The sequence below is a fragment of the Perca fluviatilis genome, chromosome 1 (genome assembly GCF_010015445.1).
Source record: "Perca fluviatilis chromosome 1, GENO_Pfluv_1.0, whole genome shotgun sequence".
Classification (NCBI taxonomy): Eukaryota; Metazoa; Chordata; class Actinopteri; order Perciformes; family Percidae; genus Perca; species Perca fluviatilis.
Genome location: NC_053112.1, coordinates 48,292,795 through 48,308,291, shown reverse-complemented (window position 1 = coordinate 48,308,291; position 15,497 = coordinate 48,292,795). Strand labels below are relative to the sequence as shown.

Below are 15,497 nucleotides of genomic sequence, written 5' to 3'. Positions count from 1 at the left end.
CCAAATACAGGACCATTCTGAAAGAAAACCTGATGGAGTCTGCAAAAGACCTGAGACTGGGACGGAGATTTGTCTTCCAACAAGACAATGATCCAAAACATAAAGCAAAATCTACAATAGAATGGTTCACAAATAAACATATCCAGGTGTTAGAATGGCCAAGTCAAAGTCCAGACCTGAATCCAATCGAGAATCTGTGGAAAGAACTGAAAACTGCTGTTCACAAACGCTCTCCATCCAACCTCACTGAGCTCGAGCTGTTTTGCAAGGAGGAATGGGCAAAAATGTCAGTCTCTCGATGTGCAAAACTGATAGAGACATACCCCAAGCGACTTACAGCTGTAATCGCAGCAAAAGGTGGCGCTACAAAGTATTAACTTAAAGGGGCTGAATAATTTTGCACGCCCAATATTTCAGTTTTTTATTTGTTTAAAAGGTTTGAAATATCCAATAAATTTCGTTCCACTTCATGATTGTGTCCCACTTGTTGTTGATTCTTCACAAAAAAATACAGTTTTATATCTTTATGTTTGAGGCCTGAAATGTGGCAAAAGGTCGAAAAGTTCAAGGGGGCCGAATACTTTCGCAAGGCACTGTACTTTATCGACAGGAATAGATAGGGCAAACAGCCACCCACAAATATATAAACAATAAGAAGAATACCAGAATTCCTCCGTTCAATTAGACCATAGCGACGCACCCCAAGCTCCCATCCTTAACAAGCCACATTGTCAATATTTTTAGAGACCCCCCAAAATTTCACAAATCACGTTTTCAGGGGAGCCCATGTCTTATTAAGGGGAGCCGAGCTCCCCCTAGCTCCCCCGTAGTTCGCACCCTGCATGTATGTTACTAGTTAGATGGTGGATTGCCCAATACATTTTTTTTACACTATCAAATCTACTTCTAAATTTATTCTTCTTACAAAAAATAAAAGTAAGACTTACTCTGCTAGGAGCTCTTTTTCGGTGCATGGAATTTCTGTAAGTGCTAGCACTTGGTCCTCCAGTCTTGCCCGCGCCAGATTCAGGTGAAAGCTTTGATGGTGGTGGACTTGATTCCATCGAGTGCACCGAGGGAACAGGATCGGTAATCAGCCTCACATGGTCCTTACTCCAAAATCCCATCCGAGACTCCAACAAATCTCCAGGTCTATAACTCTCCGGAGTGAAATGAGCGCCACAAACGACGAGTGTGTGGTGACAGACGCGGCAGTGAAGTCTGCTCACTTCACCTGCACAAAACGCACCCAAAAACGAAAAACCTTGCTTTTCCTACAAGGAAAATGATGTACACGATTTCCTGACAGACTGGACTTTGTGCAACCAGCACAAACACAATAATTTACCATTATGACTTACATAAACTCCCTCTATATCTTGCTCTCTCTCACCACTGTAGAGTGAGAAGCAAGCGGGAGCACAACCTATTGTTTGCCTCTGCCTACCTCATATGACGCGTTGCTAGCGGGAAAGGCTATTTCAGAGCCTAGCTTAAAAATGGGCACCCTTTCATCAAAATTTCTGCTTTAGGGTTTGTGTAACATAGCAATTTCTACTTATGTGTTTTTAAAAGACCTCTTCAGACAACATTACGTATTAATTCAGTTATGAATTCAACCTGCACATTGCTCTTTAAGCACCGCCCGACTCATTACCATAGATTGTATTACACCGTATTACACACTAGCTGCAGCATTCATAGGTAGCCTGCGTCCAGAGATGGATCGTTTGCTTCTGTCTGGTTAGCGACACGGCCCCCAGCTAACCAGTCCTTCTTCAGACTGATGTTGGCACCCCCCACTCAATTAGCATACAGGCGCAGGGAAAAATAAATGTGGAAATACAGAAATAAATAAATGTAGAAATAAATAAATATAAAAATAAATATATAAATACATAAATATATAAAAAAATGTAGAAATACATAAATAAATAAATACATGTAAAAATACAGAAATAACCATTTATCTTACCAAAATTTATTTATTTTCACTATATTTCTGCATTTATTTATTTATTTCTACTTTTATTTATTTATTTATTTTTCCTTCTGTCATTTTTAGTCCTCCATAGTCCTGTATGTGATTACCTGCCTGACTTGACGAAATGTGGTCAAATGATCTGACAACCACTTGTTTTTTTTAGCATACTGAGGCCTTAAAAACGTGCATTGTAAAAGGATCTCAAAGCAGCCAGAGCAAACCCCAGCACTAACATGCACAACGTGTGAACTGTATGTGTAGAAAGGCTCAGAATCAAACTGTCATGCTGTGGGTTGATCAGTAAATCACTGTGCCACCTCTACAAGGTGTTACTAGATTCCCCATGTTTCACCTTTCATGGGATTACTCGAGCCTGATCACCCTGAAGCCCTGTAAGCATGAGTGCTTCCCTGTGGAATTTAACCCCCACCCCCCCACCCCCTCCCCAGCTCTCCCTGTTAATCCCCCTGGCAGGCGGGCAGCTGAGGCCGGCTCTGTGGTGCCCAGCCCTGATCCCGCCTGTTCACCACTAGATTAAACCGACCTGTGTGAACAGCTGGGAGTGGCGGGCTGCCTCTCCCTTTGGCCACATCTCTGCCGCTAACTACTTCAGCAATCCGTCCATCTTTACCCAAGCCTCTTTCTTTAAAGCATGGGAGGCATGCAGGGCATGTGGTGAGGGAGGTGGGTGGGGATGAGGAGAGGGGGTTTGGGGGCTTACCGTGCAAATGTGTGTATGAGGATCACCCGTGACAGCCTTCAGGCTTGTGTGTGTGTCACAGATTTTGGTCACTTTTTACAATACAACCTGAGGGGAGGGGAAGGGGTTCTATGGACCAGGCCTGTTTAGAGACCTTAATATGGAATGGAAAGAACAAAAAGAGAAGAATAAAATGAGCCTTGCAAATAGTTTACACTGTAAATTGGTGAAACACAAAGTGTTTTAAAATGGTTGGCTGTTAATTTAATTGCAGATAAATCTCTTGTTCTGAAGTGCTATTGGGACAACTGTGCACTTAGGCTGAGCTTTCTTGTGTGTGTTCAGATCGGATGAGAGGAAAGCAGCTCTGAGGCTAGTAGTTTAAGGTTATGGCTTGCCCTGCAGCATAAATTGTTAATAGTCTCTTTTTGTCTGGTGGAGATTTTATCTTGAGAGACAGAAGAGCTGTTTTGGAGGGAGGACACAGTCGTACATCCCTGAGTTGTTTACCACTTTAATAAGTGTAGTGAGGAGTGTGTGCGCTTCCATACATATGTATGAACTACATTATACGTAGGCATGCATGTAGTATGCCAAGAAAGATAGAGGCAGACAGATAAAAAAAAGATAATGAGGAGCAACTAGTTTTTCATTCCGACTTTCATCCTGAATTTGATCCGTTGCTTAGCCTGGAGCAGCAAACAATAAACCAACGCCTCCCAAACCACTGCACTAACAAATAATAACCAGAAATATCATTAAAAACAAAAAAAATGAGGTGTGAAAGATGCCCAAATGATGATTAAATAAAAGAGATTTGACAGAGAAGAGAGGACACCAGCAGAGATGACGGAAGAGGAGGAAAGGGGAGCGTGGCAGCTGCAGTGTATGAGGATGTGGGTGGTGAGATCTTTTACTCGAGCATGAGCGCACTGACATTTTAATGGAATCTATAATACATGCAAAGTGGGCCACTGGATGGGTATCCTGTCTCCACGCCACGAGAAACAAGGTCCTTTCAATATCTCTCTCGCAAAGTTCAACTGCCAGCCCCTAGGATATTTGGACAATAGAAAAAAATACTGAGTGGCATGCAGCCTGCGAGTAAAGCCTGGTTCAGACGGCAGGATAATTAGGCCGATTTTAGCCCCGATTCACCCCTACCGACAATCTTAAGGATGCTCCGATTATGGTAAAATAATCTGATCAGATAGTAGTACGTAACGACATTTCTATGAGAAAAAACAACAACTCACCTCCATATCATGATGTAGCTGAGTATAGTCCATGCTCGCGTTGTCTCCACTTCTTTGATCATCGCCTTTTCTTTTGATAACGTTTTTTTTCGGTTAAAAACAAACTACAAACTATCGCCACTGCGTCCGCCATGATTGTTTACTCTGAAGATGCGTTTGATCTCGAGGGATTTTGCGAGATTTCCCGTCTGACCTGGGAATGCTCGGCAGTCAAATCGGTTCGTGTGTGATGTGTTGATTTTGCCGTGTGCTGCGCACCACACACTGTACCACCAAAACTGTTAGACCCGGGATTTTTTATCACCGTGTGTGGGGTCTCTCAGGATTGGAAAATCGGCCGACAATTTTAAAATCGTCCCTTGTGGCTTTAGTGACCCCCCCCGCCCCCCCGGGTTAAACCGTAGGCGAATTAAAGAGTGTGGTCTAGACTATTGTTAATTTCGTCAGATGAGACGAGACTAAATATGTTCGTCAACCACCTTTTTTTCCATGACTAAGACAAGACGATGACGAGACTGCACCAATGTCCAAAAACTCTGACCAAGACTAAATTAACATGCATTATTTTTGACGAAAAAAGACGAGACTAAAATGTTTTGCATAAAATGAAAACTAAGATAAAATCTCTCTTCATTTTCGTCTACAAGCGTTATCAATTTAGAATAGAATAGAATATTCTAGAATAGAATATTTAGTTTGTGCTGTTGCTGCCAGCTGTGGCTGCAACACATAAATACATGGAGCAAGAACACAACACCCATAGACAGTAGTGAACACCAGGGATTTCTGCCAGAACGCCGACGACATGCTAGGTAGAAGGAAGAGGCTCGATATTTGGTCGCATTTTACGTACGATGATACTGACAAAAAGTCAGAATGTGTCATTATAATTGACAGGAATCACTGCAGACAAAACATATCGGGGCAAAATACCACCAACCTTAAGCGACATCTAAAGGCTAACCACCCACACGTTCAGGTAACTTAAAGGAGAACTCCGACAACAAGATGAGATATAAGCATATCGTGATGAAATCATATATCGAAATATCGTGATATACAATGACATTGTCTACATTGATAATAACAAGGACATACTCAATTTTCTCAGAAAATCTGTTGTGAAATATTTTGAGGGAATATCATTTGAAGAATTGCAGATTTGTTTTAACATCACACTATTTTTGTGCATGCATGTAAACATAGTCAGTATATAGCTGGGAAAAAATAATCATTTTTTTCTCTATAATTTCACTTGAAACTGTTTACCACATTATTGATGATTATTTATCTAAAATCTCACTGTAAAAAAATATTTAGTGAGAGCACCAATTGTCGCAATATCAATATCGATGTATTTGGTCAAAAATATTGTGATATCTATTTTCTCCATATGGCCCAGCCCTAATTGAAGTATATATATATTAGGGCTGGGCGATATGGAGAAAATCAAATATCACGATATTTTTGACCAAATACCTCAATATCGATACCGCAACGATATTGTAGTGTTGACTATTGGTGCTTTTTCACAAAATATTTACACAATGAGATTTTTGATATATAATCATCAGTAATGTGGATATAATGACTAAGTGGGTAAAGGCAAATAATAGAACAGTTACAACAGTCTGGTAAGTTCAGAAAATGACATCACTTTACTGTAATGCAGCCTTTAAAACCAGGAAAAGACACTTATGTGATATCACGATATTACGATATCCAAAAACTAAGACGATATCTAGTCTCATATCACGATATCAATATAATATCGATATATATATATACACACACATATATATATATATATATATAAAAATAGAAAGACAGAAAATTCAATTCAAAATGAAGTAAAGATTACTTCAACTAATGCAGTATGGATTTCGTCCACCATCAATACCCTGTCCGAGCACTCTTGGCTGACCGGAGCTTCCCTAAAGCATGTGTTTGAGTATGCCAGTTCCTATTAGAAAGGTCCATTACTTCATGCTTTGTTTGAAGTGAGAGGCCTCTGTGATGACTGCTTTATCTTGCCATGCTGAGAGCAGAAGCCCACTGGGAGAACCAAGCTTTCAAGTTTAACATCCCTCGCTCTGAGTAGAAGGTATGGCTCGAATTCAGCTTAACTGACAGCTAAATTGCTCTCCAGTCAACATAAAGCAATAGATCAAGAGCTGCAGCAGCAAGATAAGAGATGCTTCCTAATTCAAAGCAGCTGGAAAGTAAAGATGATTCACACCTCAGTGGGAATGCCAAGATGTGCTCCGATAAGGAGACGTGCCCCTGACCTTTTTCATTGTTCTGATATGCCTGTGTTGTTGTGCTGCCAAGGCTCTCTTGTTTCAGTAATGATTGTTAGAAATGCACATAGAAAAACCAGGTGGTCTGTTATGCGCAGCTGCCAAGCCAAAATGTGATTTAACAGTAAAGTGATCTCTGTGTGTGATAAGAGGATCTAGCAAAGGTGCTTACTGTACCATCAAAACATTTTGCTTTGGAAAAACATGTCAGCTTTGCTTCTTTGAAAGTAAAGAGGAGATTGGAACACTGATTGATCACTAGTGCCATCTCCACAACAAAGCTACACTGTAAAAAAATAATATTTTCCATAAATAAAATACAGTTTGTAGCTTTAATCTTGTGTATTGCTTTGGCTTGTCAATGTTTAATAAAGGATATTTACACCTGTTAAAAACTAATGTTCTCTATTCACTATGTATTCACAGTATCAAACTTGAATTTAACAGTTTAATCTATTAAATAAAACATATATATTTGTTAGGGATGCACCGAAATGAAAATTCTTGGCCGAAACCGAAAACCGGAAAAGAGGAAACCAAGACCGAAAACCGAAACACCGAAAGAAATTAAGCCAATTATTAGTACCATTGCAGTTATGGCTATGACTGTGTACTAACTTTACTAAAATCAAGGGATTGCAATTGTATAAATTAATATTTAAGTTTAATTAAAAAAATATCTAGCAGAAATATGGCTACAATCTGATATTGTGAATAGCTTACCTATTGTTATCATTATTATTATTTGAGGCACTTTCTTGCAGGATTTCACTGAACATAGACAATGAGGGTGCATGCCCCTCATCTGGTGCAGAGAGAAGAGTCTTTGTTTCTGCGCTCTGATCTCCTGCGCTGGCCGCTGCTCCGTGCGCGCTCCGTCTCCATCTCCACGCGGGTTCTCCGCATCCATCGCGGCCTGGATCATTTCTCGTGCGCCCTGCTTTATTTCCGCATCCAAGTAATGGTCTTTATAATGCGGATCAAGTACAGTCGCGATGAAGTGCAGAGGATCCGAATAGATCTCACTGAAACATGTGCTGACAGATTGTAAGAGCACTTCTCATTGTTTTCACTCCGTGGTCCGTCTCAACCTCTTTGCTGAGGAGACGCTTTGCAGGTGGAACGGATCGGCTACTGACACACGTGCAGGTCGCAGTTTCTGTTTGCATCATCACAACATTTCGGCCGTATTGTTTTGGTGATAAAAGTATTTTGGCCGAAAACCGAATATTTGGTGCATCCCTAATATTTGTGAAGTTATGATACATTTGCGAATGTATTTTAACAGTCTTTTAACGTGAAAAGAAATTAATTTTCTTTCAAAAAAATTAAAAAGGTATGGTTATTCACAGTTACAGGTTTTTCATGTTCTTTTACCATAGACATGTTCAATTCAGTCTATTGTATATTTTATGTTTTTGTGTTCCGGAAAAAATAGGTAAAATAATTTTTGTAAACTAAAATTACCGTATTACTGCAGTTTGTTTTTACAGTATACTGTATATTGTAGCTCACTGTCATTTGTATTGACATGGCTGTCATGGTGACTCTGCTATCAGTTGATGTAAAGTGAGTCAGGCTAACATTAGGGGACACCATTAGCCCACAGTGAACATGGTGAATCCCCTTGTGTAACATGCAGAGAGCCAGGTTTCAAATCCTTTCACAGTTTGCTGGGCAAAGTACCTGAGATTTCTGGAGGGGTCCTGTATTCATATAGCACTTTTCTAGTCATAGCGACTACTCAAAGCACTTTAACTAAGGAACCATTCACACACATTCATTCACAGTGTTGGGAGTAACGCGTTACAAAAGTAACGCAATTACAGTAATGTATTCCTTTTTGCTGTAACGCAGTAATAGAACACATTACTAATAAAATGTCGGTAATATTATAACCGTTACAATCTCAGTAACGTGAGTTACAATGCATTTAACCCGAAATTCAGTGGCGTTTGTTTTTTTAAGAAATCACCAACACCGCGAAACGGCACAGAAAAAAAAAGTCTGTGTGTGTTATTTCCTGTTGCTGGATTCGGTGGTTGAAATGACTGCAGAGACGGATACATTTGCGACATGGACATTATTTTTAGGAGTTTTTTTACGCTGCGTTGAAGCAAGCTGTCCTGTCAGTGTTCCCGTGGTCAGAGCCAGAACCAGAGACTGTAGGCTATAGGGACATCTGTGTCCCGTCAGTGTTCCCGTGGTCAGAGCCAGAACCAGAGACGGTAGGCTATAGGGACATCTGTGTCCCGTCAGTGTTCCCGTGGTCAGAGCCAGAACCAGAGACGGTAGGCTATAGGGACATCTGTGTCCCGTCAGTGTTCCCGTGGTCAGAGCCAGAACCAGAGACGGTAGGCTATAGGGACATCTGTGTCCTGTCACTGTTCCCGTGGTCAGAGCCAGAACCAGAGACGGTAGGCTATAGGGACATCTGTGTCCCGTCAGTGTTCCCGTGGTCAGAGCCAGAACCAGAGACGGTAGGCTATAGGGACATCTGTGTCCCGTCACTGTTCCCGTGGTCAGAGCCAGAACCAGAGACGGTAGGCTATAGGGACATCTGTGTCCCGTCAGTGTTCCCGTGGTCAGAGCCAGAACCAGAGACGGTAGGCTAGGGACATCTGTGTCCCGTCAGTGTTCCCGTGGTCAGAGCCAGAACCAGAGACGGTAGGCTATAGGGACATCTGTGTCCCGTCAGTGTTCCCGTGGTCAGAGCCAGAACCAGAGACGGTAGGCTATAGGGACATCTGTGTCCCGTCAGTGTTCCCGTGGTCAGAGCCAGAACCAGAGACGATAGGCTATAGGGACATCTGTGTCCTGTCACTGTTCCCGTGGTCAGAGCCAGAACCAGAGACGGTAGGCTAGGGACATCTGTGTCCCGTCAGTGTTCCCGTGGTCAGAGCCAGAACCAGAGACGGTAGGCTAGGGACATCTGTGTCCCGTCAGTGCCGACAGCAATGTGCCTGAGCAACTGACAGACAACAACATGTCAGGAATTAATGTTTATTCTTGCTACACGTAATATCATTACATTTTATCAGCGGTGGAAAGTAACTATACCGTAGGCTACTTCAATTCAATTGTAAGGTGCTTTTAATTGAGTATTTTAATTTTCTCCTACTTATTAGGCTACTTCTAGTCCACCTTTCGTAAAGCAAAAGTAGTGTAAAGCATTACAATTCAGAAACAGTAATATTGTAATATAACTAATTACCCTCAAATGACAGTACCTAGTAATCTATAATGTATTACATTTTGGAAGTAACTTGCCCAACACTGTGGCTGAGGCTGCTGTACAAGGTGCCACCTGCTCATCAGATAAACATTCACACACATTTACACTCTGATGGCGCAGCATCAGGAACAATTCTGGGTTCAGTGACTTGCCCAAGGACACTTCGATATGGGACTGCACGGCCAGGGATCGAACCACCAACCTTTTGATTGGTAGGCGACCGCTGTTACCACCTGAGCGCCAGCCGCCCCCTGTACTGTGGAGAGACGTATGTAATGTACTTATGGTGTCAGCATAGCATATATACATAATGTGGTTATTTGGTTGACAGTTAGTTGTCTATTTTGTTGTTATTTATTGTATTGAGTATTATGTATGTATATTATTTCTTCAAAAACATTGTATAAGGAGGTGGTGATGGAAAGTGGGGGGGTCAGACGGTGGTGTGGTGGTGTGCTCATGTTGTGAGTTTTATGTTTGGACTATTATTACTCACAATTTGCATCACTGTACATACTGTATAATGATTTATTCTATTACCATAGCCATAGTCATAGCCTGTTCATAGCCTGCACAAAGCTGTAGTAATAGACACATATCTATATATTTATATATCATTTCATATTTAATCACTTCTGGTTAGACGCTAACTACATTTCGTTGCTATGTACTTGTAACGTGCAATGACAATAAAGTTGAATCTAATGTAATCTAATCTCATTTTATATGTGTGCGTCTTCTTTTTAAATAAGAAAAACATTGTTAATCTCTTTGACAAGAGAAAGGTTTAAGCCTTGTCTTCAGTGTGTCTCTTTCTCTTTCTTGCATGTCTAGATAAAGCTAAGGTTGTTCCTCTTTAACCTCTTTTAAACCTCTGCTTCCTTTTCCCGCTGCTGTCACTGAAGGAAAGCAGCATCTATATTTATAGATGCCTCTTCCTCCACAGACAAACACTTGTGACACCTTTGAAAGGCCGGCGCTGTTTGGGCGGTTATGCTTCTTCAGAGCTGCATTAATAGAAGACAGCATCCACTGCTGCACGCGCCAGTTTGCATTACACAGCTGACACAGATAGCCATGTTCGTGTCATCTCTTTGCTATCACTGGGTGAATATACTGTATACAATGAAAGCTTGTTGGTAATAAGGATTTTAAGAATGTCACATATGCACGGGTGTGAATGTTTTGTGCTGTTGTTTGAATAGGATTTCACCAACTTTCACCGGGCTGCAGCAAATGATTATTTTCATCGTCGTTTATTCTGTTGATTATTTTCTCGACTAATCCATTAGTTGTTTGGTCTCTAAAATGTCAGATCAGTGTTTCCCAAAGCCCAAGAGGATGTCCTCAAATGTCTTGTTTTGTCCACAACTCAAAGATATTCAGTTTACTGTCGCAGAGGAGAGAAGAAACTAGAAAATAAAAGCTGGAATCAGAGAATTGTGACTGAAGATTTGGAAGAAATTACTCAAACCGATTAATCAATCATATTGTAAAAAGTACAATATTTCTCTCTGAAATGTAGCGGAGTAGGAGTAGAAAGTGGCATGGAAAGAAAAGATGATTATATAACAGTTGGCGATTAATTTAATAGTCGACAACTAGTGGTGGAAGAAGTATTGAGATCCTTTACTTAATTAAAAGTACTAATACCACACTGTACACTCTGTAACAAGTAAAAGTCCTGCATTGAATGGTATGTGAGTATCATCAGGAAAATGTACTTAAAGTACTAAAAGTTAAAGTACTCAATGCAGAATCCTCACATTTTAGAAACTGGAAACGCTCCAAACTGTTGTGTGTTTAATGGTCTGATCATTTCAGCTGGACTTTATTAATGTTGGGTAGTTTCATTTATAATAAAACACTGTTTTGTGTTCAGAAATCTTAATGTGTAAAGTAACTAGTAACTAAAGCTGTAACAGATGAATGTAATGGAGTAAAAAGTACAATATTTCTCTCTGAAATGTAGCGGAGTAGGAGTAGAAAGTGGCATGGAAAGAAAAGACTCAAGTAAAGTACAAGTACCTCAACATTTGGACTCAAGTACAGTACTGGAGTAAATCAACTTAGTTACATTCCAGAACTGTTGACAACTAATCAAATAATCAATTCATCTTCGCGGCTCTAGCCTTTAATAGAGAGATGTGGGATCAAATAGCATTCAGAAAGGCATCCATAAAGACAGCATGTTGCAGATCTGTCTTCCACTTTTCATGTTTATGAGCGACAGCTGCCTGCACCTCGTGGGACGGCAAATATGTTTGGCAGAGCCAACGAAGTGTCTCGGCACACCACTGACAGGCAAAGTGTCCACCCGCTGAGACATCTTCTTGTCCCTGCTGTGTGCAGGTCACAGCCCTCCCTCCCACTGCAGTCTCTCTCCAACCGCTGCTCGCTTGCTTCCTGTTTTTCATCTTCCTGGCACGTGACGGACCATCTACTATTCTTGCTGATCCTAGGAAATGTGCGTAGATGCTTCCTGTGTCAAGACACCTGTTGTAAATATTGTGACAAACGACGTAACAAAGTGCTCTCCCAAACTCTTGACCCCCGGTGCAGGTCGTGACCGCGGCTGTAATTTCCAAACGGGGAGAAGTGGTTTGCCTCCATTGGCATACTGTCAGAGTGACCAAAATTTAGCACAAATAGATTTCAAACCCAGGGAGTACGTGAATTAAGCACAGAGCTCAGAGGTCTCAGCAGCGGTGCTGCCAGCCAAATGAAGATCAATATCGTGATCTGTAAGTTTCCGACCCGGGACACATCGCTGGGCTGAAAGGATGCTTATTTCCCCCATCAAATGGGATTATTCACAAGATAAAGCATGCGGTCACAGTCTCTTACAGGAGGTAGATAAAACTTTGTTAACACTTAAATAATAATGAAGTTGTCAGTGTAATTAATCTACCAGACGTTTGTCATCCTGGTTTCTTTTTAAAGCGCCCATATTATGCTCATTTTGGACTCACTGTATTTTAAGGTTGTACCAGAATAGGTTTACATGGTTTAATTTTCAAAAAACACCATATTTTTGTTGTACTGCACAGCTCTCTCTCACTGCTGTAGATCCTCTTTTCACCTGGTCTCTGTTTTAGCTACAGAGTGAGACCTCTTTTCTTCTTCTTCTGTACTCTCTTTGATTGCACTCGCACATGCGCAGTAGCTCAGATGTAGATCATGTCAGCTAGATCCATAGACAGTAAAAGAAAGCCTGTTTCTCCAACTTTTTACAAGGGTTGTTACAAGTTACAAGGCAGGATTAGCTGGCACTTTAAGATTATTTTTTGGGACTTTATTGACAGGACAGCTGAAGAAATGAAAGAGGAGAGAGGGGGGGGATGACATGGCAAAGGACCGCAGATTGGAGTCGAACCCAGGCCCGCTGCGTCGAGGAGTAAACCTCTATATATGGGCGCCCGCGCTACCAACTGAGCTATCCGGGCGCCATGTCATCCTGGTTTCTTGACACTGTTCCGACAGACATATATATAACCGACAGATTAATCGACAATGAAAATGATCGTCAGCTGCAGCCCTAAAGCCCTTGGTATCTAATGTGACGTCATGTGGTGCTAACTTACCCAGGATCCTCAGCTGAGTCACAGCCCCATGGAGACCAAAGAACATCCAGAGTGGGCGGGAGTTGTCTACACACACCTGCATGCCCACGTTGGTGCCGTTGTGGCTGAGGAGCACCTCCCCCTGTGGGTTGACCAAGAAGCCAAGGATGTCGCTGCTCTGGAGAGGCGTCGGCACCCGACACACCGCCCAGAACTCCTTCCTGTCCACCAGAGCCTCGGGGTTGTAGGGCAGGTCGCTTGGGTGCAACATGGCCGGGTCGCAGGACGTCACGCCGTAGGACAGCGAGCCCGAGCGCGCGGGGCTGGACTTGGTGACCTTGATGAAGACGGTCTCTCCAGTGCGCAGGGGCCGGTCGGTGAAGACCAGGGTGCGTTCCTCTCGCGCGTGCTCGGATCGCGCCACCGTCTGCTCGTCCAGCGTCTTGATGTGGGCGCCGCGCAGCTGGTGGAAGTGCAGGTCGCTCTCCAGGGCCGACGGCAGCAGAGAGGACTGCTGTGAGTTGAGGGAGTTCTGGGGAATGGGGCAGGTGGAGGACGGGGAGGCGGAGGCCAGGTGGAGGGTGTGGCGGTGGGAGTGAGAGTGGGCGTTGCGCCCCTCCTCCTGCTGCAGGTTGAGGTCACACAGGCTTACGGACAGGCGGGAGTCGTCAGCTTCGCGGCGGAGAGAGGACGAGCGCCCTGTGGTGAAGGAGCGCGGGCGGAGGCAGTCAGAGGCAACAATTTCACTGTCTGGAAAGAGAGGAGAGAGAAGAGGAAGTGGGATGGAGACGGAGAGAGAACAGCAGTTAATAGTGGTCTTACTGTGTTTTGCCTTGATTAGCAATTTGCTGGAGGCGTGTAGAGATGAAGCTTGCAGTCAGCTGAATCCCAACTGGGAGCATACAGTTCTGAGAAGAGCTAAATCCGCAGCCAGTCTGACAACACGATAATGATTAAAAAAATGAGAGAGATTTAACTTCAGTTGCACAAGTTGAATGCATATGTAGGGTAGTTCTAATTACTCCGTGCTGCCACAAATGAGAGTGACAGTAAGTGCGTTTAAAGATAGAGAAAATTAAAGTAAAGTCGGTCGCTCCTATATCTGCACAGAGCTGAGTCATCTACAGTAGCTTTGGACAAGAAAACGCAGCATGGTGTCAATTAACAAAGAACAAATGACTTTCCTGAAACAAAATGTAATAGATGCGTGTCTCTGAGTGTATAGTTGTGTGTAAGTTGCCTTCTTTGCAATCCAAAGCACAGTATCACTCTACAGCGAGCCATTTATATCAGCCAATACATGTCTCTAACACAGTGGCGAAAGGTATTTACGACGGGGCCCATTGCACGGTAGTTACACACACACACACACACACACACACACACACACACACACCATTAGGTGTTCGGCTTGCAGATGTGCAGATTTTGCACCTAAACTAGCTACCGTATACCATATCGTCACGTCACATGATCAAATAGTGACTTGACATTGGACAACATTACATTCATATTACCCAGCAATCCTCACTGCATAGCTGCTTGTGAAACAAATACCAAAGAAAACAAGAAATGATTCATTTCAGGGGAGCAACATTGTCACCTTTTAACGAATACTGCCATTTTGAATCCAAAATAGGTTGTTTGTGTGATTTGTGTCAATCCAAAGAGTTTTTTTTTTTTTTTTAAGTACCCTGAACTGATGTCCCCCTTACATATGTAGCATTAATGTAATTACTACATTAATTATAGGGTGAGTTCTCCCCTATATCCTAATGCTAAAATCAACTGTTAATCCACATTTTAAAGCTGATATTTATGAAAATGCTTCCCGGGGCATCTTCGTCACCTTTTTCACAAGTCAAGTCATTTTATTTGTATAGCACATTTAAACAAACAACAGTTGACCCAAAGTGCTTTACATGTAGAGCAGGGAAGCAGAAACAGTATGCCTTAAAGACACATAATCAAGTGTGCAAGGTTCCATGAATATAGATAGGCAAAGGTAAAGTCAAATAATGTAACATAGAATAAAACAACAATGGAAAAGAATTTTGCAAATACAAAAAGATAAGAAAAAGTTGAGTTAAGTTCATAGCTCTGAATCTTAAAAATTAAAAAAAAGGAATTAAAGGGAGTTAAAAGCAAGAGAGTAAAAATGTCTTCAGGTTTGATTTAAAACTGGCAATTGTATTACAGGATTTGATATGGGGTGGGAGGGAATTCCAGATTTTGGGGGCTACTACAGAAAAGGCTCTGGTTTTTAGGCGTGTCTGGGGGATGACGAGGAGTTGTTGGGTTGAGTGCCCTGGCGGCAGAGTAAGTGGACAGGAGATCGGAAATATATGGTAGGGGCTTGACCATGGAGTGCTTCAAAAACAAAAAGTAAAACTTTAAAATCGATTCTGAATTTCACTGGCAACCCATGAAGCTCAGCTAAACGGGAGTAATTTGGTCAT

At 42.1% G+C, this 15,497-nt stretch overlaps 1 protein-coding gene across 2 annotated transcripts in view; it reads right to left on the bottom strand.

Moving 5' to 3' along the window:
• neurl1aa (neuralized E3 ubiquitin protein ligase 1Aa) overlaps window positions 1-15,497 on the bottom strand; it is a 106,554-nt gene that overhangs the window by 12,566 nt on the left and 78,491 nt on the right. The window contains exons 4-5 of one of the 2 annotated variants that reach the window (XM_039776742.1): window positions 13,060-13,788; window positions 11,544-11,957 (exon numbers count right to left, since the gene is read on the bottom strand). In XM_039776742.1, the coding sequence (XP_039632676.1) occupies window positions 11,629-11,957; window positions 13,060-13,788 (1,058 nt within the window). In that variant the 3' untranslated portion in view covers window positions 11,544-11,628. Of the gene's footprint in view, window positions 1-11,543; window positions 11,958-13,059; window positions 13,789-15,497 lie in introns of those variants that run through there. The other variant, XM_039776668.1, reaches the window with a different exon arrangement.